The sequence below is a fragment of the Eptesicus fuscus genome, chromosome 12 (assembly GCF_027574615.1).
Source record: "Eptesicus fuscus isolate TK198812 chromosome 12, DD_ASM_mEF_20220401, whole genome shotgun sequence".
Taxonomy (NCBI): domain Eukaryota; kingdom Metazoa; phylum Chordata; class Mammalia; order Chiroptera; family Vespertilionidae; genus Eptesicus; species Eptesicus fuscus.
In genome coordinates, this window is record NC_072484.1 from 53,573,512 (window position 1) to 53,598,248 (window position 24,737).

At 52.2% G+C, this 24,737-nt stretch overlaps 1 protein-coding gene across 1 annotated transcript in view; it reads left to right on the forward strand.

Moving 5' to 3' along the window:
- The first annotated feature begins 427 nt into the window (after positions 1-427).
- The window catches only part of PARD6G (par-6 family cell polarity regulator gamma), a 66,997-nt gene continuing 42,687 nt past the window's right edge, over positions 428-24,737 (forward strand). The window contains exon 1 of the mRNA XM_008160287.3: positions 428-752. Within this exon, the coding sequence (XP_008158509.1) occupies positions 681-752 (72 nt within the window). The 5' untranslated portion in view covers positions 428-680. The remainder of the gene's footprint in view (positions 753-24,737) is intronic.

Consider the following 24,737-nt stretch of genomic DNA (forward strand, 5'->3'; position numbering starts at 1 on the left):
GCTGGAGAGAGAAAGCGCGAGGGTGGGGGTGGGGTGGAGTACGGAGGTGGAAATGAGGCACCCGAGGTGGGGGTGGGGGTGAGGCGATGCTTCTTCGCCCGGGTTTGGCATTGCGCGTACAGAAGCGCGCACCATGCAAGATCAGCAGCCTTGGGGGCGGGTCCTCGGGAGATCGGTCCTCCGCGTGCGGGGTAGGACTCGGAAAAGGGTCCTCCGGGCGCCCGGGGGCAGGTCCTCGTGGGGCGGTTCCTCGCAGGGCGGGTGCTCCGGGTTCGGGGTGGACAAGGGTCCTTAGGGCTCGAGGGCGGGTCCTCGGGGCGCGGGGCGGGGATTGGGGGGGGCGGGCCTTGGGGGGCGGGTCCTAGGGCGGGCTCTCAGTTGCAGGGTGGCTCCTGGAGGGGGCGGTTCCTTGGGGCGCGGGGTGGAGATTGGCGGCGGGTGCTCGGGGTGCGGGTGCTCTGGGCGGCGCGCGCCGGCGTCCTCCGCTCCTCCCGCGCGCGGCCGCTGAAGTCCCCGAGGCGCGCGGCCAGCCCAGCTCGGGCCGCCGCAGTCCGACCAGCCCCGCGGCCGAAGAGCGCGGGCTGGGACCGAGGCCACGGCGGTGGGCGCCGCCCCCAACGTCTTTCTGGAGCCCCTGGAGCGGGGCGAGGGCGAAGACGAGGCTGAGTGGGGCCGGAATCATGAACCGGAGTTTCCACAAGTCTCAGACCCTGCGCTTCTACGACTGCAGTGCGGTGGAAGTCAAGAGCAAGGTGAGCTCGGGCAGGCTCTGCGCCCCCTGAGAATGAATGGGTGCCCCACAGGGCACTGGGCGCTACGGGGGGCGGCCCGCTCTGGCGACAGCTTTGGAGCGCGGGCGCCGTCTGTGATATCCAGGGTCCGGCCATCCTTCCCGCCCCTGCGCGGACACAAAGCCCGCAGCCTTGTGGGGTCCAGCTGGGGCTCAGGCGCTCCGAGGGCTGAGCCATCGGCCGGTCTGCGCGGGCTCCAGACCCTCCGCGGGAGCGGCTCTTTTGTTCCACGAGCCGAAGGCGCCCGGCACGCCGCACGGTGGAGGGGCTTCGGGGGGCCCGGGCCGGGGGAGGTCCCTGACCGTACCGCCTCCTTCCCCGGAGTAGCCTCAGAACCGGCGACGAGGAGACCACAGCCAGCCCCGACCCCCGGACCGGACCCCAGCCTCGGGGCGCGCCCCCGGCCCAACCTCCTAGGGCGCGCCCGGCCGGCGGCTTCTCCCGCTGCCCGCGCCCGGCTCGAGCGTGCCCGAACTTGCGGGCAGCAGTGCGCGCTTGGGTTCCTGGCTGATAGGATCTGGCGCTTCTGTACTTTGCAGAGGCGGCTCCTTCGCCCCAGACGCTTTTGTCTGCGATGGTCTTGATGGGGGGGACCCCTCGGGCAGAGGCGGAGCTGCAGTTGTTCGGGGTCCTGGAGAAGGGGGCCCCTCGGGCCTTTGGCTGCCTGCTGCTTGGAAGCCGGCCCTCTGGTCCTTTCTCTCTGTGCCCCCTCCCCGCGGTCAAGTCTGGCCAAGCAGCCTGCTTGGTGGGAGGGGCGGGGCCGGAGGGTGGGCTCTGATCCCCACCTGCGCGCACTCTTGGGGCCCCGGGGCGCGTACGCCCGGGCCGGGCCTTTGGGGAGACAAGTCCCGCGGCCCCTGTACCAGCGCCCCTACCGACTAGGGGGATCCTCTGGTGTAGGGTTTCCAGGACGTGCGCCGAGGAAGGGGGTTGGGGGTTTCAAGCTGCAGTGAGTTGCAGGATTTCATTCTCCTCTTCAGTCTTACAGATTTTCTGTGAACCCCTGGTTTCCAGTAAGTTCGCACCCTTCCCCCCAGTGCTGATTCCGTGGTCCTCACCCCCACCCATCCGCTCTTTAGCCTGGCCGTGAGTGCCCCCACCCCCAAAATCAAATGTGCCCGCTGAGTCCTATGGGAGAAGAACCCGCAGGCATGAGTAGGAGTTCCAAATAATTGTCCATTTCTTTAGCTCAGTGGGAATCTGGCGTTTTGAGCTCATTGTCCACTACATTAGCCGTGTGGTGTTTCATTTTTTTAAAACTTTTTCTAGTGAGATCATCATAGATTCACAGGTTGTTGTGGGATAAACTAGAGACTCCTCCAAGTGACTCCTTGTAGCCAGTGTCACATCCAGGACCTCAGCGGACCCGTTGGCATGGGTGCAGGTCGTGTGCACATTCCTGTCACCACCAGCACTGTCACAAGGCCCCTCCTGCTGCCCCTTCACACGGCTACTTGATTCTGAGTGTGCACTGAGTGACACTAACGTTAATGCCATTCCTGGATCGCACTAGCCGCGTTCCCCGTGCCCAGTCCCACGGGCGGGGGCAGAGGGGGGCGCTGCCTGGTGTACAGGATCCCTCTGGAGGCAGTGCCCTCCCAAAGGTCGTATCCAGCTCTTCTGGACTGCCTGTCCGTGCCGGCTGCTGGGGGTTGGAGAGTAAGGGTCTGTCTTGGCCTCTCCTTGGGCACTGGGGGTGTGGGTGTGCTGGCAGCAGCCCAGTGGGGTGCATCCTGATCCCGAGTTCAAGTTCAGATGCAGTGAATGCTCCCCTGGAGGTGAGTGGCGGAGCCAGAGTTTCGGTTGGATTTGGGAGCACTCCTGGGAGGACCACACCAGGTGGGCCCCGCGAGGCTGGCTGGTCCTACAGCCCCCGTCCCTTTCAGGGGATGAGCTCACCTTGCTGTTTGTACGGAGACTCCACGAGGCTCTTCCCTCTGCGTCCACCCTCCCACCGACCCTCTTAGTCAGTGTTTGCTCTCATGGAGTCCATCTCTGCAGGAGCCTTTACTTCTGCTGTCAGAGTACAGGAGGCAGAACTTTATGTCAGTGATGTCTTTATTTTTTAAATCCTCACCGAGGATATTTTTCTATTGATTTTAAAGAGGGTGGAAGAGAGAGAGGGAAAGACAGGGAGAAACATTTATGTGAGAGAAGCACATTGATTTGCTGCCTCCTGTGCGCGCCTTGACCAGGGTGGGCCAGGGAGGAACCTGCAACAGGGGTACATGCCCTTGATGGGAATCGAACCCAGGACCTTTTGGTCCACAGGCCGACGCTCTGTCCGCTGAGCCAAACCGCTAGGGCAGTGATGACTTCATTTAACCTAAATGCAGCAGCACCTTAACACCTGGGTTTGTATGTGAGGAAACTGGTGCCAGGGGAGCCAAATCCAGAAGGTTCTGACACCTACTACCCTGTGAGTTTTCATGCAAGTCATTTAACTTTTCTGAGCCTCAGTTATTCATCTGTGAAATGGGCACGGTGCCTGCTCTGTTACCTCCTCAGACCCAACGAGGCGCTGCGCGAGAAAGCGCTTTGAAAACTGCACAGCACCCACAGTCTTAAGAGTTAAGCCTGCGGGTCAGGATTCTGTTGCATTTCAGGATGTTGGGTCTAAAAACCATCTCTGATCCACTCAGAATAGTTGAGGTCAGCCACCTGTCACAGCTGGTCAATTCCCAGAGCTTTGGGGACATTATTTCTTGACCTGGTGGCTCTCCCCCATCATGCAGCCTCTTACACTTCCCCAAACGTTTCTGCCTTAATACTTGTGATTCCCCAGTTCTGGCTGTGGGACCCCTGTTTTTCCGCTTCCTTGGGAGGGAGGGGCCCTGCAGGTATTTGGGGGAGCAAGTCGAGGCCCACCAGAGGGTAGCAAGAAAGCCAGTGCTGGGAGAGTCTGCAGGGGGACGAAGCAACTGGTGACGAGTTGTCATTTGAGGAGAAGATGGGAAGCAACACAGTTCCACGGAGAACTCTCAACGGTGCCTTTCACGATAGCCTGAGAAAGCGAAGGAACGCGGTTATCCTCTCCCAGCAGGGTGCTGCACGCTCCCCCCACCCTCTGGTTGGAGCCCCGCTTTGGGTCCCACAATGGTCACATCCATGTTCCCTGGCCCCACCCAAAATGCCGTCTCTGAGTCGTCTCTGTCCTGAAGACCCTCCTATAAGCCCGTCCCACGTTTCCACCCAGCAGGCGGGCTCCTCTGCCCTCTGACCCCTCCTCCGTGCTCCCCTCATCCCAGGGCCCTGGTCACAGTGCTCGCACAGGGTAGGGACGGAGGGCCGTGTTTACACTCACAGGGCAGTGTCTGCTGTGTCTGGGGGAGAAGAACACGACGGGAGGCTTCAATGCAGTTTTCACCACTTGGTTTAACTAATGTGGGAGGCCTTTTTGGATGCTAAACAAATGCCTTTGTCATTATAGACTTAGAAACCTTATTAGGCAGGGGTGGGGAGTGGGCGGGCGGGTTAATTTTCTGGTCCAAAGATGAGCCTCGGCTTAGGGCTGCTGCACGGCCTTCTGACCCTTTATATCCAGAGTGTGTGCATTCGTCTTGGCTTTACAGAATCAGGACTATGTTTCCCTCTCCAGCTTCACGGTGTGTGTTGCAAATGTTTTCTCCTGTCATAAATATTTTTAGAAAAGATATTTTTAAAACGACTACAGACTGATTAATTTAACCAATATTGTATTTCCAACTTTTTCCTATAATAAACGCTGGGAATAACACCTTTCTATTTAAATCTTTACACAAAGTATATAAAGAATACTGATTCTGTTAAAGCAGTTCAGAACTCTCATTATTTTTGAGGACAAATTCCCAGGAGTGAAATTACTGGGTGAAGGCTTTGGGTACGTATCGCTGAGTTTTCTTATAGAAAGTTATGTGCCCTCTTTCCTATCTACCCATCCCTCTCCGTCCCTCCAAAGCTCCGTTTCCTTGTCCTCTCCCGATTAGAACACTGCCCTTGGGTTTTAATTTGTGTCTTAGGTGTTAGTGAACGGAAACTTTTTGTATCTGTCGGCTGTTTGTACGTCTGTTTCTTCCCTGCACCTTTCTTCTGTTACTCTTCCTGTTCTCACTGGGCTTTGGAGCTGTTTGTCCGTTCAGTGCCAGGGGGGCTGCGGTGACAGTGTTGTAAGTTGGTGTGGCCCCTGGTCCCCACATCTTGCCTCTGGCTGAGGGTGCTGGGTGCCTGGCATGGCCTGCAGGGACACGCCCTTCCGTCTGCTGCGCTGGCTCCCCGCCAGGCTCCCCACGGGTGCTGGGCCCTTGCCTTCCGAGGGCCCGTTGAGAACCGCCTGACACGGTTTGACTCACCTGTGTGTCAGCTACACCCTTATAAGGTTCCGGTTTTGCTGTATCTGCGCATGCCACGTTCAAACAGGTTTGGGGACTTGATGTGGGACGTTGTACCTAGAGGAGACTCTCCCCAGGGACCCAGGTGGGGATGTCAGTGGGTGGGCAGTGATGGTGTCCGTGACAAGCTTGGGAGCAGTAGAAAGCCCTATGCACCTTCCCGGGTTCAAGCCCTTGCCTGGGACCCGTGGCATTTCAGACAGAGGATTCTCCCCACTCCAGGGAAGGGAGGAGGGTCAGGGGTCGAAAGATGCAACCGGTCAAGGTGTCAGACTCCCTACCACTTAGGAATCAGCAAAAAGGGGAGGCCTCCTGACTTTTCCCCTGACGGGGCCTCCTGGGCTTTTCGAGACGAGGAAGGAAGGAGCCAGGAGTGAGGACAGCAGCAGCCCCACGACGCGGACGGGTAAGGGGTCCTGAGGGTCAGGTGTCACACTTGTTCAGCCGGCTGTTGTCAGGTTTACTGGCTGCCCACGCTCTGGCCGCAGATTTCTGCTCCACGGTGAACCCGGAGCAACGGCAGCCTCTGATGGCCCAGTCTGGACACTGCCCTCTGTGTAGTTTGTGTCCACAAGTATTCCTTCAAGCTTATTAACCACCCACCCCCGTACAGAGAGGTACTTACGTGTCAGACACTGTTCAAAATACACAGTGATTGCAAATGGTCACTGATTTATCTCCATCGCAGCCTTGCAGGATGGGTTCTGTTTTCAGCTCCATTCTAACCACGCTGATGTCCAGGGAGTCTCAGGAAGCGCCCAAGGTCAGAGAGTCACGTGCTTTACCACCAACTGTCCGTGGCCCTGGGGGAGGGGGGGGTCCTGACTCCTCTCCCTCAGGCAGCCCTGAAATCCAGGTGCAGGTGTTCCCGGCTTGTGCTGCCTAGGAGACAGACCCCTTGGGCTGTGTGGGTCTAGAGCTGGGGAAGGCAGGTCTCTTGCTTTTGGGGGAACAGTTGCTGCTCTTCTTGCATCTCTGTAGCTGGTTCTTGCTGCACAGCCTCGAGGGAAAGCCCTCTGCTTAGTAGCTGTCCCTAGAAGTCTGGGTCCACCAGCCATTCATTTGTTTACTCACAGCTGGTGTGTGCCAGACCTGGGGCTGGGGCTGGGGTACAGAGGTAGCCAGGACAGACCGTATCCCCACCTTAAAAGTTAACAGGCCAGCAAAGGTTCAGTCGGCAAGTGAACAGATTGGGGTGGGCTGGGTGCGGGGTTCTTCATATCTCCTGATCCATGGCTGACCGTCCAGCAACCCCACCCTTCCCTACTCTTTCCCATGGACGCTCAGCCTTCCCGGGAGCTGCTCCAGACTGCCTTACCACGCTGGATCTCCTGTGTGACGTCCAGTGGGTGTGACAGCAAAGGGCACTCATCTCAGGCATGCAGCTGGACCCAACTTCATGTGTGTACACCTGGGCGACCACTATTCAGGTCAAGGTGTGGAACATTCCAGCATCCAGGAAGGCTCCTTCCTGCCTGCCTCGTCAGCACCCCCCTCCCGTGTGACCACCACCAGGATCTCTGTCACCAAGGACGCGATGTCACGATGCACTCCTGTGTCCGTAGGCCCGTCCATGCTGTGTGGTCCATGCTGTGCAGGAGAAGTAGATGGTATTTTTCAGGGGTGCCGTGCATTCCTCTGTGCATCAGTCTGGGTTGAGGTCCCGGCTCTTCCTGCAGTTTGGTGCCGAGAGCCGCGCGCGAACCTCCTCTGGTGGCTGCGTGCGAGCTCCTCTTCGGTTCTCTGTGGCCACTTGCGCTTCACAGGACACAGAGCTCAGAGATGCCCAGCGTGGACCTGGCCAGCCTCACCCACAACTTGGGGTGCTGTTCTCGACTCAGATGTGTAGATGGGGACCCTGGCCTGCGCTGCCTTAGACGTCTGAGGACTTGGGAGTTCCCAAAGACCTTGAACTGCAGCTTATTAAGTATTTGTTGATTAATACATCAAAATGACACAGGGAGATATTCCTTGCCTTAGAGCTTAGGGTTCCCACCACTCATGTGCTCTCAAAGTCCTTCGTTTAATTCTGTGGTTCGAATTGTTGCTCTCATGCTTTTCCTGGATTTCCGTTAGTCCACACCCGCCTCTGTGGGCCCTGCTGGTGGGCCGAGCATCAAGGGAGAAGGTGGGACAGGTGAGCACGGGCGGGGCTGGTGCTCCTCGGCAGGTCACAGGACACCTAAGGCTACAGGCTCTTTGATGATGCTGGAAAATCTTCCTTTCAAAAAGTGTGAGTTCCTGCCCTGGCTGGTGTGCTCAGTGGTTAGAGCATTAGCCCGCACACTGAGGGGTTGAAAGTTTGATTCCAGGTCAAGGGCACGTACCAGGGTAGCAGGTTTGACCCCCGGCCCCGGTCAGGGTGCGTGCAGGAGGCAACCAGTCAGTGTGTCTCTCTCACATCGATGATTCGATGTTTCTCTCTCTCTCTCCCCCATTCCCTACCTCCCTTCCATTCTCTCTAAAACTCAATGGAAAAAATATCCTAGGGTGAGGATTCACACACACACACAAGCACGCACGCACGCACGCACGCACACGCACGCATGTACAGTGAGTTTCCCAGGTGGAATGAACCCCCAGTGGCCTGCAGCGTGGTGGGCCGTGGAGATCTGAGACCCTGTGCACACCTGAGGAGGTTGATGTGTGCTGTGTGACTGACTAGGAGTTTCTCTGCTCCCTCCCACTGAAAGTCCTGCCTAGTGAGCGGGTACATTCATTTTCCATTTGACATCAGAATGCTTGTCGGAAGCTGGATTCCACGGCAGTCAGACCTCCCCGCAGAGCCCTCTGGGCCTGTGCGTCTGAGACAGGACGTGAGCACTGGTGTGCGGTCTAGAAAGTTCCCTGCACGTGGCCTCCTGTGGGGACATGTGCTGGTGTGGAAGGGCCCCGAGGTCCCTGGATTAGGCCCCTGGAAGAGAGAAGCGTGAGGGCCGTTTGTCAGCGGAGCCTGGGGAATTGGAGGCTAAAGTAATGCTAGTATCCTGTTTTCCGTGGCTTGGGGGCCTGACCATCGGCTCCCCACCCACAAGTCCTGACCTCACTTCCCTCGCTGGTCCGGAATAATAACGGGGTGTTGCTATGGGACAAAACAAACTTCTCTGCTGGTAGGATGGTCCCCACATGGAGGAGGAGGTGGCACCCAGCCCCCGGCCTGTGGTCTCCGTGGCCCCATCCGCAGCTGCACAGGTGCAGGCATAAGAAGGCAGAGCTCCAACAAGAACGTCCTCCTGTTACCTCGAAGGTGCAGAAGCTCTGTATGTCTGGACAGACATCCGGCAGACATTCCAGACATCAAGGAATGCTTTTGTGAGAAACAGTGTGTTGAGGAAGCCCCACTCCGCATCTCACCTTGAGCTCAGAGTCACTGTCCTGTCCATCCGCTTCCTGAGCTGGGACCATTTTCCCAGGGATGTGGCCCATTGCTTGTCAGTGGTGCCTCTTCTTTAAAAAAAAAAAATACATTTTTATTGATTTTGGGGAGGAAGGGAGAGGGAGAGAGAGATAGAAACATCAATGATGAGAGAGAATCATTGATCGGCTGCCTCCCGCATGCCCCACACTAGGGATCGAGCCCACAACCCAGGCATGTGCCCTGACTGGAAATCGAACCATGACCTCCTGGTTCATAGGTTGAAGCTCAACCACTAAACCACGGCGTACGGGCTTCTTTTCTTTTCTTTTCTTTTCTTTTCTTTTCTTTTCTTTTCTTTTCTTTTCTTTTCTTTTTGTTTTTTGTTTTTGTTAATCCTCTCCTGAGGATATTCTATCCATTGCTTTTTCAGAGAGAGTGGAAGAGAGAGGGAGGGAGGGAAATAGGAGGGAGGGAGGGAGGAAGGAAAGAGGGAGGGGGAGAGAGAGAGAGAGAGAGAGAGAGAGAGAGAGAGAGAGAGAGAGAGGTGCGAGAGACACATCGATTGGTTGCCTCCCCCACCCCCCCAACCGGGGGCAGGGAGTGAACCCGCAATCCAGGTACGTGACCTTGGTGCACAGGTCAATGCTCTAATCACTGAACCACGCCAGCCAGGGCAGTGGTGCCTCTCCTTGGCCCAAGCGGTCATGGACCCTAGTCACAGCCAGGCTGAGCCCCAGCACCTGGCCCTGGCGAGTGGACCGGCTGTTGGGGCTGCCCTGCAGTTCCAACTCAAGTGTGTTTCTGGGGGGCAGCTGGCCTCTGGGCTCTCTCCCTGCCCTGTGCCCCGTCCAGCCTGGTGGGAACAGCTGCCTCCAGGTCACAGCAGGTGGAGGAGAGCCCAGGTGGGTGTGACCTTGTCAATTTCAGTGAAGTGTCATTTCTTGGAGCTTCAGGTGTGTGCTGGGCTTTTGCCAGCCCTCCTGCCGGGGGGCACACGGCACTGCTGTTTTCCTGATGCTCATGACACCTTACACATGGGCTGCGGAGAGGAGGCCCCGGGGGCTTGACCTGGCTGTTCACTCGCCCAGCCACCCGAAGTCCCGGCTGTAAGTGGCAGAACCAGGTCTCAAACCCTCAGCTGCCACACCGGCTCCCACCCAGTTCCCCTACCCCCGGACTCCACCTCCTGGGAAACAGACAACTCCTACCTGCTCCGGCGTGCTCTGAAGTCACGGCATGTGTTCCGACACCTCCCTCCCCACGTGTCCTGGCCACCAGCTCGGGGCTGGGCTGCTTTCTGTGAACCCCTGTGAGCTCTGGCCGTGCACAGCCTGTGTGTGTGTGTGGGGGGGGGGGGGGGCTGCAGGGGGACCCTGGCTGCCTGTCTCACCTCCTCCTGTCCTGCTGCATAGGCTCTCTGCAGCTGTCGCCAGAGTGTCATCCGTGACTTCCCAGGGCCCTAGCACACCTGGACATGTCACTTAGCAGAGGCCCCTGGAAGTTCACGGTGGGGGCGGGCAGCGCCTGCTGGGCTCTGCGTCTCCATGGTGAGCGCAACTTTTCTCTTATGGAATTAGGAAAAGGTGGTTTGGTTTTGAAAAATGGCCCTGAGGAATAACTGCCTGCCCGCGAGGGGAGGTACAGGCTTCAGTCGGCAATGAGGGGGCGCCTCACCTGAGGAAAGGGGGTGCCCACGACGCGCTTGAGGATCTGCTGTTATGGAGCTGCACGTGCAGGAGGCGTCCTTACTGTGTTTGCAAGTGTGGATCTCAGAGGGCGGCCCATGTGTGCCTGTGGAAGGTCTGCTCCAGGAGGCAGTGTGCGCCCTCACCCCACGAGCTCTGTTGGCCAAGAGTGGGGTCGGTGGGGGAGGGGGGGTCTATGGACGGGCTGGTCGTAGCCACTGGTGAGCAGTTGCCATTTGCTGGATCTCTTGGCACGCACACTTGCATTTGATTCCGACAACAACCCTATTAGGAATGTGCTTTTGTCCCTTTTTTACAAAGAAGGAAATTCAGTCAGAGAGGTTGCAATGGCCCAGAGTCACGCAGCCAGTAAAGGTGAGTCAGGAATTTGAACCTGGTGTGTCGATCCCGGGCCTTGCTCTGAACGACTCTGCCCTACTGTCTGTGTTGATAAGACACCCCCAACCAGACCGCATCCCTCCTCAACCTGTGCCCATCCATCGTGAGCTCACACTGGGGTGTGACCCTGCTTCCCCGCACAGCCCAGGGTCCAGGCTCCTCTGCCTGTGGGTTTACACTTCAGGAATGTCCTATGGAGGTGGCAGCCATGAGTAGGCCCGTCTGCAGCTCACGTCTCACAGCACCAGGGTCCCCCCCCATACCTGCACCCCAGCTCCTAGAGCAGCCCCTCCTTGTCCACACTGTCAGCTGTCCTGTCCCACCGGGGAATCCCTTCCCACATGGGGCGTCCCTGTTCCTGCCTGGCCTTCCATGTGGAATTCTCGCCCTGCCATTGGGGCTCTTCAGGATTGTCTGAATTCCCTGTCTTAGCCTCGATTTCTTTGTTGGCTGGCTTGTGACTGTGAGCAGCTTCCTGAGTCCTTCCAGGTCCCGGGCTGCTGTCTGTGAGTGGGAGCAGGGACACCTCTTGTAGGAGTTAGGATTGAAGAGCCTGCACGCAAAGCTTGGCCACGTCTTCTCCCCAAACTAGAAACCCCTGCTGGGCAGAGGCCAAAGACCACGTTCTCGAACCTGTGTCCTCCCCCTTCTGCCCTGCCCCGTGCCTGCAGAGCAGTGCTGGGTCCACGGGTGCAGGTGACACGCGTGCTCGCAGAGGTGACCACCATGCAGTGGGTCCTCAGGCCTCAGCAGTCCCGGGCAGCCTAGTGCAGGACGCGGGCGTGTCGGGGCAGTTCTGCAGGTGCCCACGGCAGCCCCGTCATCGCTCCGGATCGCGGTGGGTGGACTGGGCACAGGAAGGGGCCAGGCTCTCTCTCAGCTCCACCCAGTCTGACTCACAGGTCTGTGGCCCGATTTTAAACTGTCCCAACGTGCCAGCCCAGGAAGTCGTGCCATGGCAAGGCCCCACGCTCCAACAGACTCAGATGCCTTGTCAGGTGCAGGCTGTGCTTTGTGACCTTTGCCCACAGGGAGGCCTTTCTACCTTTTCTATATGGTGTGCATGTGCACACCAGCCCCTGGCCCTGTCCCAAAAGCGGCCCCGAGATGCTTGCATGGACCCTGCAGACGCATGCTCCTTTTGTGATTGGGTCCAGCCCCCTTCCTGACAGAAGCCCCGACCCTGCTCTTAGGGGGGTTCTGATGGTCTTAGGGAGCCCCACTCCCATGCAGTGATTGGTTCAGAGAGGGGCATGTGACCTCCAACCCCCACACCCCGACAATGAGACCGAGGGTCCTCTTCCTCTGAATGTTGTGTTGATTGTGACTCCAGGACCCACCTTGATGAAGAGGGGGGACGTCAGAGATACAGCCACAGAACCACCTCCTGCACTGCACTCCTGGTTCCTGGCCTGTCTCCTGCGGGCGGTGCTGTGGGTCGTGCCCCTGTGCTCGCTCTGCTCTTTAAATCCGGGCCTGCGTCCTACGGTGTCTTCATTTGCATTTCTTAGTGTGTAATTGCACATCTGCACGTGTGATGACTGTGCATCATCTGGCTGCCAAACAAACCACCAGCCCATGAAGACACTCACAGGAGCTCAGGGCCCGGCCCCATCTGGCATTCAGTAAAACTTTGTTGCGTGAACCAGCCCATAGTGGTGACTAGCAGGATGTTTACTGGACGTTGCCAACCCTGCTCTTCAGGCCAGTGTGCACCCTGGGAGTCTTGGTGGAATGCAGACCGTGCCTCTCAGCAGGCCCAGGTGCTGCTGCTGCTGCACCATGAGGAGCAGGACCTGGGGTTTTATTTTATTACTAGAGGCCTGGTGCACGAAATTTGTGCACTCAGCGGGGAGGGGAGTCAGCCCGGCCTGTGCCCTCACAGTCCAGGAGCACTCGGGGGATGTTCGACTGCTGGACATCCTTAATGCTGCTGCGGCTTCTGGCTGAGCAGCGCTTCCCCTGTGGGAGCACACTGACCACCAAGGGGCAGCTCCTGCGTTGAGCATCTGCCCCCTGGTGGTAGTGCACGTCATAGCAACCGGTTTTTCCGCCAATCTGTTGATTTGCATATTAGCCTTTTATTATATAGGATTATTATTCTTTATTAATCCTCACGGAGGATATGTTTTCATTGATTTTTTCAATGCATATTTATGAACTTCTTTTATTCCAATACATTTCCACACATCTCATCTGAAGACATACCACAGGAGCCTGTGTGACTTGGGTAATGTTTTTATTGATTTTTACAGAGAGAAGAAGCGAGAGAGAGAAACATCTCTGTAACCCCCACATGTGCCCCAACCAGGAATCGAACCTGTGACCCTTTGGTGCATAGGACCACAATCCAACCAACTGAGCCACGCCAGGCAGGGCAGGAGCTGGGTTTTGGAACCTGGGAGCCTGGGCCCAGCTCCAGAGACCCTGGCTCATGGCTGGGGTGCGTGGGCCAGGTGTGCAGGGCTCCCGCTCCTGGCTCCGAGAACTCCCTCTCTGGGCCAGGCCCTGCTGCTTGCTCTGTGATTTTTTTTAACTCATTGGGATCACATTCAGTTGTGTTTTCCTTGAGTTTCCGTATCGTAAAGGCTTCCTGAGTCATTAACCCTGAAACAGCACTCTGTTGGCTCCTTCATTTTATCCCTGGGCATGTGCTTCCTCTGTTTGATGGGCATTTACAGCTTCCGTTTTTCACTATTGTAAATATTTTGATGAACATTTTCCATCCTCATCTGTCTGTGTTTCTGATGACCTGCCATTGCTCTCACCTGACAGGAGGGGCTGGGGCCTCAGCAGGAATGGGGGCGGGAGGGTGGGGCTCAGCTGGGTGCAGTCCGTCGGGTGGGGCGGGCCTCGATGGGTGGGGCCTTGTCTGCCCTCCCAGCAGTAAGGGGCTCAGAGCTGCGGGGACCCCAGGGTCACCTGTTTGCACATTTCAGGTCTGCGTTGTAGGACAGATGTCAGAGGATGTCCTGTGAAGGGTACTGTAGCCCCCGGGTGCCCCCCAGGAGTATCTTGTGTCCCAGATGAACACAGCCTCTGACAATAGGAAATGACTGTGGGACCTCTGGCCAGGACCACTCCGGGGATATTGGAACAGGAAGGTCTCGTGTCCAGGACCTAGGGCCGTGATTGCATCAAGACCAGAGAGGTCGCATCCCCGACCGCTGTGTGTGGCTTCCTGAGGCCCCACAGCTCCGTCCCACACGTGGGGAACGGGAGTCCAGAGAGGCCTAGGGCTCATCCCCACGCCCAGAGCAGCGCCAGTGCAGGACCAGTGGACGGGACCCAGGCCCCGGAGCCGGGATGGCCTTGACCCCACATTGCCTCCAGCGGACCATGTAGTCGATGCGGTCCCTCCCATCTCCTTGGTGTTCTCTCCTTTTTCCCTCTGGCACGATCACCTCACACACCGTATGATTTAGGTATTCATTACTTTTACTGTCTCTCTTCCCTACTGGGATGGCAGTTTCGTAAGGACCGGCGTTTTTTTTTTCTGTTTTGTTCACGGCGTTCCCCAGTGTGCAGGACAGACAGTACCTGGAGCTTAGAGCTATTTCATAAAGTCTGAGGCTGATTGCAAGCCCACACCGCACACTCATGGTTCATTCTCTGAATGCATTTTGAGCGCCTACTCTTACTGAGGTCTGTGGGGGGATGAAACAGGATCACATTTAAAAAGAAATTTATGACTGAAAAGCCCAGGGCAGGATAGTGTCTGTTTAACAAGTTCCATTGGCTGCCCGGCCGTTGTGGCTCGCTGGTTGAGCGTAGAGCTATGAACTAGGACAGTGGTCGGCAAACCGCGGCTCGCGAGCCACATGCGGCTCTTTGGCCCCTTGAGTGTGGCTCTTCCACAAAATATGGCGTGCGGGCGCGCACGTACAGTGCGATTGAAACTTCGTGGCCCATGCGCAGAAGTCGGTTTTCGGCCTGGGCGAGTCTATTTTGAAGAAGTGACGTTAGAACACTCAAGGGGCCAAAGAGCCGCATGTGGCTCGAGAGCCGCGGTTTGCCGACCACTGAACTAGGAGGTCACAGTTCGATTCCTGATCAGGACACATGCCCGGGTTGCAGGCTCAACCCCCCCAGTTAATGATTCTCTCTCATCATTGATGTTTCTCTCTCTCCCTTCCTCTCTGAAATCAATAAAAAAAAATATATATATATATATATATATATATATATATGTATACACACACACACATACACACACACACACACACACACACACACACACATATTTTTTAAGTTCCTATTGGCAGTTTGGAGAAGGGAGTTCAATCAAAAGACACGTCACTTAAAATGACACTTCAGTAGAAGTGTGCTGGTGGTTTGGGGTACTTGGGGTCACTCTTGTGAAAGGGAGCAGAGAAGGAAAATGGTGGCTGCACCTCCTTCTGGGGAAAGTCATTTGGAAGCAAAGCCTTTTTTAAAAGAAAACACCCAGTACCTTCAGGGAGCGCTGGGCATAGCTGTGAGCACACAAGACTGTGTACCTTTCAAATTGGCATTTCATGTTGAGCTTTGACGTCTGAAATAAACTAAAGCCAGTGCCCTGCTGGCTTCCTGCAGAGAGTGTTTTACTCGCTCAGAGACCCCCAGGTCGCTCATCCCATTTGCAAACATTCCAGCATGCCTTCTGGGTTGCCCCTGTGCCTTCTGGGTTGCCCCTGTGCCTTCTGGGTTGCGCCTGTGAAAACATCTTCACCTTCCTGATGACACGTGTCATCGGCCTCAGGTGGATGGGCTGTGGCAGGCACACCGGGCGAGGCTGGTGCAGGCAGGCACCCGGCCCGACTCCATGCTCACATCTGACTTCCTGTGTGTTGTTGTTGTTGTTATTGTTAATCCTCGCCAGAGGATATTTTTTCCATTAGAGATTGGAAAGGAGGGGGGAGTGGGGGAGAGAGAGAGAGAGAGAGAGAGAGAGAGAGAGAGAAGCATTGATGTGAGAGAGACACATTGATTGGCTGCCTCCAGATCTTGCCCCGAAGGGGATGGGGAGCAAACTGTAACCCAGGTAGGTGCCCTTGACTGGGAATCAAACCTGCGACCCTTCCATGCATGGGCTGATGCTCTAACCATCGAGCAAGCTGGCCAGGGCTGGCTTCCTGTTTAGTGATTGTCAGTCAGTGTTAACTTAATTGAAATTCTAGAGTTTTATTTAAAAATGGTTAACAGAAGTTTAATTTATGAATTGAATGAAGATTCGAGTGCCTGCTGTACACAGGGTGTGAGCTAGGCTGCAACACGAGACCCTGCTCTCCCGGGCCCCTCTGGTTGTGAGCTGTGGTCCTTCCCTGCCCTCGCTCATGCAGTGATTAAACATTTGTGGCCGCTTGGGGTTTGGGAGGTGTCTTACAGTGACCTACTTACTAAGCAGATTTTAACTGGTAACGACTTCCTTAAGAGCCTGGCTCCTGTGGCCTTGCCTGGTGAGTTTGACGGCACCCCATCGTGCCCCGTGGGCACCTTACAAACCAAGAGCCAGGTGACTTAACCTTTCTCAGGTGCAGAGCATCTGTGAGTCCCAGCTGCCTCCTCCACAGGACCCCTCGGGGTAGCGGCGGGAAGGTGGGGAGCTTGTCGCTGTGACTGTGGGAATGGGGACAGCCGGCCAGACTTGAGGCGCCCACCAAGCACGCCTCTCCTGCTCGGAGTTCAGCTTGTTTGTACACACAGTTGAGTTGTTTAAACAGGTGGGTAAGTGTGGGGAGACCTCCTTAGGCATCAAGAAAAGGGAAACTTTACTTCATACTTTTAACCTGGAAAGAAAAGGAATGCTCGTGGTAATGGATTATCTTTGGGGGTCACATGACATTGAATGATGAAAATAGATTTATATTGTCAGAGCCTGGTGACTCCAGAAATATCACTCATACAAAGTTTTAGCTCCTGAAACGGAGAGGAGAGATGACGGGCCTTCTGCAGTTTGTGGCCAGGGTGGAGAGGGGCGTGTGAGAGGTGGCAAGTTCTATCCTGCCCTCCGTCCTCCTTCCCAGTTCAACTTTGTGGGACCCATTCGAACTGGAAAAGCTGGCCCTACCAGCTTGGATGAGTATCATCTCTTGCTTCTCCCCTGCAGGGCCCGGCCATCACTGGGGCCTCCCCCCAGTTCTTAGGTCTTCCTCTTCCGAACGGATGAGTGCTGACAGCAGGTGGTTGGACCCCTGGCCCCTTGGGGTTCCCGTCTGTCCGGAGAAAGCAGACCTTCTGTGGTTTCCGTGTTTCTGGACGTGTGGCCTCCAGTCAGCCTTCAACTGGCTGTTTTTTTAAAAAGTTATTCTTTAAGGTGTAATATTTTAAAAATAGCTCTAGCGGCTATAATTCACATGAAATAAAAACCACGCCTTTAAAGTACAAATCAGGTAGTTTTTAGAACATTTAGAGTTGTGCAGTCATGACCACTGTCTAAGTTTAGAACATTTCTTCACCCCATACCCATTAGCAGTTATTCTCAATTCCTCCCAACCCCCAATCCCTGGTCTACTTTCTCTATGCATTTGCCTGGTCTGTGCATTTAGTATAAATGGAATCACACAATATGTGGTCTTTGTGTCTGGCATCTTTCGTTTAACGTAATGTCTTTCCCTTAGTGTATGTCAGTGCTTTCATTCCTTTTTGTGGCCAAATAATATGCAGTTATAAGGATAGACCAGCCCTGGCCAGGAGGCTCATTTGTTTGGAGCATCATCCCATACACCAAAGGGTCTCAGGTTCGATTCCCGGTCAGGCCACATACCTCGGTTGCAGGTTTGATCCCTGGTCAGGGCATGTAAAGGAGGCAACCGATCGATGTTTCTCTCTCACATTGATATTTCTCTTTCTCTCTCTCAAATCAATTTAAAAAGCATATCCTTGTGTGAGGATTAAAAAACAGGAAAGGATAGACGACGTTTTGTTTATCCAACGTCAGTGATGGGCATCTGGGTTGCTTCCACTCTTGGCTTTTGTAAATAACGCTGCTGTGAACATTCATGTGCAGTTTTTGTGTGGACATATGTGTTCCTTACTCTTGGGTGTACACCTAGGAGTGAGATTTCTGGGCCCTATGTACAATATTTTTTGGAGCTGCGAAACTCATTTTTCAAAGCAGCTTCACTGTTTTACATTCCTACCAGCTGCGTCTGAGAGTTCAGATTCCTCCATTCTTCCCAACGCATTGTCGAAGAATCCTATCAAAGAATCATTGCCTAACCCAAGTAATGAAAGTTTCATCCTATGTCTTCTAAAAGTTTCATAAATTCAATTCTCACATTAGGTCTGTATCCAATCTGAGTTCATTTTTGCTTATGATATGAATAAGGCATCCAACCTCATTGTTTGCATGTGGGTATCAAGCCAGCACCATCTGTTGAAAAGACTGTTCTTTTCCACCGTTGAATTTTCCTGGCATTCTTATCAAAAGTCAATGGATCGCAAATGTAAGGTTGTTCTTTTCTGGACTCCCAATCCTATTCTATTGATTGTATGTCTATTCTTATGCCAGCCCTACACTGTAAGTTCTGAAATTGAAAAGTGTGAGTCCTCCAACTCTGTCCTTCCAGAATCTTTTGGATTTCTGGGGTCCCTTGCATTTATATATAAATTTTAGGAACAGGTTGTCAATATCTGCAAAAAAGCAGGTAAGATTTTAATATGGTTGAATTGAATTTGTAATCACCGTGGGGAGTGGGACCACTGCTGTCTCTGCTTGGTTAGCTCGGTTCAGCTGATGATTGGACAGAGAGGTCCTTAAGGGATTTGAGCAGCCAGCCTTTCTGCCTGTGCTCAGGGGCTCTGTGTACGTGCTGGAGCACATCTTCAACCCTCCGGCACTTCACACCTCCAGCCTCCACTTCCTGATTGTACAGAATCCCAAGGTCAGCCAGATGTGAGGGATTACAGGCTTTTCAGGACTTTCCTGACCTACACACGGCCCTGTACATGTGGGTGGCCTTCCAGATCTCCAAGAATATATCTGAGCTTTTCAAAGCTGCCCGTGGACATCTCATTGCCCAGCATATCTTTTTCGCTCTTTTTTTTTTTATTATTATTACAGTAAAGTACACATAACAAAAGTTACCATCTTAACTATTTTTAAATGTACAGTTCAGTGTTGTTAAATACATTTGCATTGTTGTGCAGCCATCACCGCCATCTGTCTCCACACTCTTTCCGTCTTATCAGCTGAAACTCGATACCCATGAAGCAACAGCTTCCCATTCCCCCTCCTCCCAGCCCCTGGCAGCCACCATTCCACTCTCTGTCTCTGTGATTTTGACTACTCATTAAGTACATCAAATATAAGTGGAATCATAAAGTTGTAGCATAAGCCCGAATCTCCTTCCGTTTAAGGCTAAATGATATTCCATTGCATGGATGGACCACACTTTGCTTGTCCATTCATCTGTAGATGGACAGTTGAGTTGCATCTACATTTTAGCTCTTGTGAATAATTAAGCTACATGGTTGTACAAATGTCTTTTTTGAGACCCTACCTTCCGTTTTCCTGGATGTATACTCAGAAGTGAAATTGCCGTGTCAAAGGATAATTCTATTTTTAATTTTTGAGGAACCTCCATAGTATGTTCTACAGTGGATGTACCATTTTACAGTGCCATCAACAGTGCAGAAGGCTTCTAATTTCTCCATATCCCACCAACACTTGCTTTTTGGTTGTGTGTGTGTGTGTGTGTGCGCGCGCGCGTGCGTGTATGCGTGTATGTTCTAGTTGTCGTCCTAAGAGGTGTGAATCCCCAGCATTCCTTTTTATTGTGTTTGTCCAGTTCTTGTTTGCTTCAGCTGGCACCTTACCGCAGGTACTTTCACAGTGATTTTTATACCCTAAAGTCTTCAAACATCAGAACCTCACTAAAAGAATTTTGAGAATTACCTCTATACAGATTATAATGTATTTGGAAGTTGGATCTAATTTTCTCATATTACTAGTAAATATAGTTACAAAGTATACAATTTCGAGCATGTTGTAAAAATTTCATTTAAAATACAACTTTTATCATATGATCTTTAATCATTAAACAATTGCTGCTGATTGTTTTAACAAATGCCCCGAGGAGAGGGGTTTTCCCCTGTGAGTAGGGCTCTCCAGGGCGGTCTAGTAGTGACAGTTCTGTGGGTGAGGGGTTTTGAGTGAGCAGCAAACCGGTTGTGTCCCTCTCAGGCTGTTAGGCTGCTGGTTTTCAAAGCTGCAGAGAGGGAGATAGGAAGTGAAAACCACACAGCTTGCTGCTCTGAGATTCAGAATAAACCCTCCTTGGATTGTTGAAAGCCTTTGTTAAACTCCACAATTCTCAAAAAATTTATTTTGACCCTAACCGGTTTGGCTCAGTGGATAGAGCGTCGGCCTGCGGACTGAAAGGTCCCAGGTTCGATTCAGGTCAAGGGCACGTACCTTGGTTGCGGACACATCCCCAGTAGGAGGTGTGCAGGAGGCAGCTGATCGATGTTTCTCTCTCATCGATGTTTCTAACTCTATCCTTCTCCCTTCCTCTCTCTAAAAAAAAAAAAATCAATAAAATATATTTAAAAATTTATTTTGACCCTTTTCGCCAGTGTTCTGATGGCTTTTAGGAGTGGAGTTTTGCAGATTATTACTCCACTGTTCCAGAGGTGCTTTGAGTTGATGTCTTAAAACAGCAGATACTCTGCGCTTCCCAAGCTCTTAGCCCCCTTGGGTTTCTACCCCCTTTTGTCTCCTTGCTTCTGGACCAAGGAGAAGGGTCTTGCTCTTTGACAAAGAAGCTTATCAGTAACAGAGTTTACTGGGCAGCACATGCCTTTTGTAGCCACTGGTATTATTTACTCCGGTACCACTTGCAGGAGCCTCCCCTTCTTAACTACAACAGGAAATGAGGTAAGTGGGTAGGTAGGTAGGTAGACAGACTGTTTATTTTCTAATTGCAGTATAATGATCATATTATTATTACTTATTTAATATTTTTAAGGGGAATATAAATGAATCACATTTACAAGTTGATTCACTTTTACTTACTGGCCTTCTTTGTCTTTGAGATGATGTTTTTTAATTTTATGAGATAACCGCCCCCCCCGCCCCCCGCTTTTACTATTCTGTTGTAGGAAAAATAGTTGGGTTCAGCTATGAAATACAATAAATATTATCAAAATAATAACAGAATGACAGTTTATTTGTCTGCAAGCTCTGGGAAATAAGGAGTATCTCTGTGAATTTCCTGATAACGAATGAAAGAGTGCTTGATTTTTTATTTTTTACTGGTGTTCAAAATAATGGGTTGGTTTCCATGGCATCATCCAAAGAGTGAAAAATAAATTTTTGTTTATTATAAACAAATGTATTGATACATACTGGATATGTTTAAACCCATAACAATTTTGATCCATATTGGTGATCAAATACACAAATAATCCCATCTTTGGCTCTTGGGAGATTACTCAAGCTAGTTCCTGAGTCCTTTTGGTTTGACCCTAATAGTCTTCAGGCCCTACAGGACACCTGCTACCTAAGGCCACCCTGCCAAGACCAGGAGATGTAGCAGATCACAAACACAGGGAAACAACCAAAATGAGGGGAAAAGAAACCTGTCCCAAACGAAAGAACAGGATAAAATTCCAGAAAATGAACTAAATGAAATGGAGGCAAGCAATCTATCAGATGCAGAGTTCAAAACACTGATTATAAGGATGCTCAATGAATTTACAGGAAGAATAAGTGAACTCAGTGAGAACTTACACAGAGAGATAGAAACCATAAAAAAGAACCAGTTAGAAATGAAGAATACAGTAACTGGCATGAAGAATATATTGGATTGCCCAGCCAGGGTGGCTCAGAGGTTGAGTATTGACCTATGAACCAAGAGGTTGCCAGTTTGATTTCTGGTCAGGGCACATGCCCGGGTTGTGGGCTTGATCCCAAGTAGGGGGCGTGCAGGAGGCAGCCAATCAATGATTCTCTGTCATCATTGATGTTTCTAACTCTCTCTCCCTCTCCCTTCCTCTCTGAAATCAATAATAAATAAATAAATAAAAAGACATAGGGTGACTGAATGGGTAAGAAAACAAGACCCTTACATGTGCTGTCTATAAGAAACCCACTTTAGATCTAAAGACACACAGAGACTGAAAGTAAAGGGATGGAAAATACATTTTATGCAAATGTAGACATAAAAAAAGATAGGGTAGCAATACTTTTATATCGGACAAAATAGGCTTTAAAACAGACTAAAAAGAACAACATTTAATATACAATAATTAAGATATGGAAGCAATAGATGAAAGAATAAAAAAGCAGTGGTATCCTATCTAGTAAAAGGGTAATATGCAAATTAACCATCACTCCATCACAAAGATGGTGGCACCCATAGCTACAGGATGGTGGTGCCCAGTCCTCTTAGCCCTGCCGAGTCCCCCAGTCCCAGGGGGGCAGCGCTGAGAGCGGGCAGCGTGAATGGCCTGGCGGAATGCTTGCTTCATCGCCGCGCCCAGCCGCGGATGGGCCTCTGGGCGACGGAGAGCCTCTGGGCAGCGGGCACAGAGCGACCAGGCCCCGCAGAGAGCTACTGGCGCATGGATTTGTGCGCAGGGCTACTAGTATATATATATATAATGGAATATTATAAGGCCATAAGAAAGAATGTAATCTTACCATTTGTGACAACATGATTGGACCTAGAGAATATTATGCTTAGTGAAATAGGTCAGACAGAGAAAGACATATACCATGTGATTTCACTTATAAGTGGAATCTAAAAAAACAAAATAAAACAGAAACAAACTCATAGACACAAAGACCATTTTGACAGTTGCCAAATAGGAGGGAGTTTGGGGGACTAAGTGAAAAAGGTGAAGGGATTAAATACAAGTTGGCAGTTACAAAATAGTCATGGGGGTATAATGTACAGCATAAGAAAGAGAGTCAGTAATCTATACTAATAAAAGGGTAATATGCTGATTAGACTGGATGTCTTCTGGACAACCTTCCGGACGTCCTTCCTGACAAAGCCAGGCCCAGATGAAGCCGCTGGGGTCCCAGGTGCCTGTGGCTGGCGTGGGTGAAGCTGCCCCCGGTCCCGGACGCCTGTGGCTGCAACCAGCCCGGGAAAAGCTGCCCCCGGTCCCAGGTGCCTGTGGCTGCGGCTGGCCCGGGCGAAGCTGCCCCTGGTCCCGGGCACCTGTGGCCAGCCAGAGGGAGGGAAGCCTGGGTCCTGGGTGACTGTAGCCGGCCAGAAGAGGGAAGTCTGGGTCCTGGGTATGGGGGCCGAGGCAGAGGCAGTTAGGGGTGATCAGGCCAGCAGGGAGCAGTTAGGGGCGATCAGGCAGGCAGGCAGAGGTGGTTAGGAGCGATAAGGAAGGCAGGGGAGCAGTTAGGGGCAATCAGGCAGGCAGGCAGAGGTGGTTAGGGGTGATCAGGCAGGCAGAAGTGGTTAGGGGCGATCAGGCAGGTAGACAGGGGAGCAGTTAGGAGCCAGTGGTCCCGGATTGGAGAGGATGCAGGCCAGGCTGAGGGACACCCCCACCCTGTGCATGAATTTCATGCACCGGGCCTCTAGTATTGTAATAACTATGTATGGTGCCAGGTGAGCAGTAGACTTATCTGGGGGATCACTTTTTATTTTATTTATTTATTTATTTATTTATTTAATATATTTTATTGAGTTTTTACAGAGAGGAAGAGAGAGGGATAGAGAGTTAGAAACATTGATGAGAGAGAAACATCCATCAGCTGCCTCCTGCACACCCCGTACTGGGGATGTGCCTGCAACCAAGGTACATACCCTTGACCGGAATCGAACCTGGGACCTTTCAGTCCGCAGGCCGACGCTCTATCCACTGAGCCAAACCGGTTTCAGCTGGGGGATCACTTTTTAAAGTGTATGATTGTCTAACCACGCTGTTCTACACCTGAAACTAATGTAATATTGTATGTTACCTGATACTGAAAAATAAAACCTTAACATGTTAAAGCATATTTTGAGGAAAATTATTAAAAGAACTGAGAAACAAATTGAGGTGCATCTTAGATCAAGTGCCAAATGCAGTTAGACTAAAACATTGCAGAATAAGTTATTTAATGGCTGCTGTTTCTCATTACTTAAATTGCAGGATGGGGCACAAGTCTAGGAGGCGTGAGAGGAATGAGGGCGGGCCTGAGTCCCTAAGTGAAAATGAGCATGTTATGCCCACTTTGGGGGAATATTCAACTAATATTTATTTATAGGAGTCAGAAATACTCTTACTAGTCTTATTAGACATGATTAAAAATCATTTTATATACTTAGTGAAAAAAATGAAATAAAAGAATGGTGAAGATGGTGTATACTGATCAAAAACTAATTGCTCAGGAAATTAGCATCCTATATAAATAAAGAGCTAATATGCTAATTAGGCCAAACTGTGGAACGACCTTCCGGAATGACCAATGGGCAGGGGGTGGGGCGTGAGGCAGCTGGGGCCGAGGGCCGAGCCCCTTGCAAGAATTCTGTGCATAGGGCCTCTAGTATATTAGATATATGGGATGGGAAATGATGGTTGATATTGAAGTAAGCATATGTGATGTGATTGGCTAACCAAATCTGAAAAAAATCACATTAAACCTATGTTGTAGGCTTGATCTCTTGTCTTAGAAAGTTTTATAGCCCGTGTGTGGGCCAGCCAATGGTGTATTCTTAGAATGCTAGTAAATATTGAGAAGAAAAGTAATGCTTATCTGTAAGTAATGTGGGGGCTTTAGGTCTGCTCTGCTCTGGGCACCGGCCCCAGCCCTCCCTGGCCCCTGCCAGGCCCTGCTGAGTTCAGAGCCTTTGTTCCCTAACGCAGCCATTGAAGACAGCTTTTCCCAAACCAGTGCTTTGGGTTGTCCCACAGCTGTGTGCCTTGAAGTTTTCTTATTCCTGGGGCAGTGCAGGATGAGTGAGGAGTTTGTTTTCTTTTGCTTTTTTAAAGGGAAATGCCTTAGGAGACCGGTTCTCCGAGATCTGTGGAAGTTGACGTCTGGAGACTAATTCCCTTAAAACCAGTGGTTTTATGTGTGCGGTCCCAGCAGCATCAGCTTCTCCTGGGAACTTGTACAAATGCAAATTCTTGAGCTGCCAATTCCAGAACTTGGGCATCTAGGTGGCCGACGCCTGCCCAGATTTGAGAACCGTGCAGACCTGTA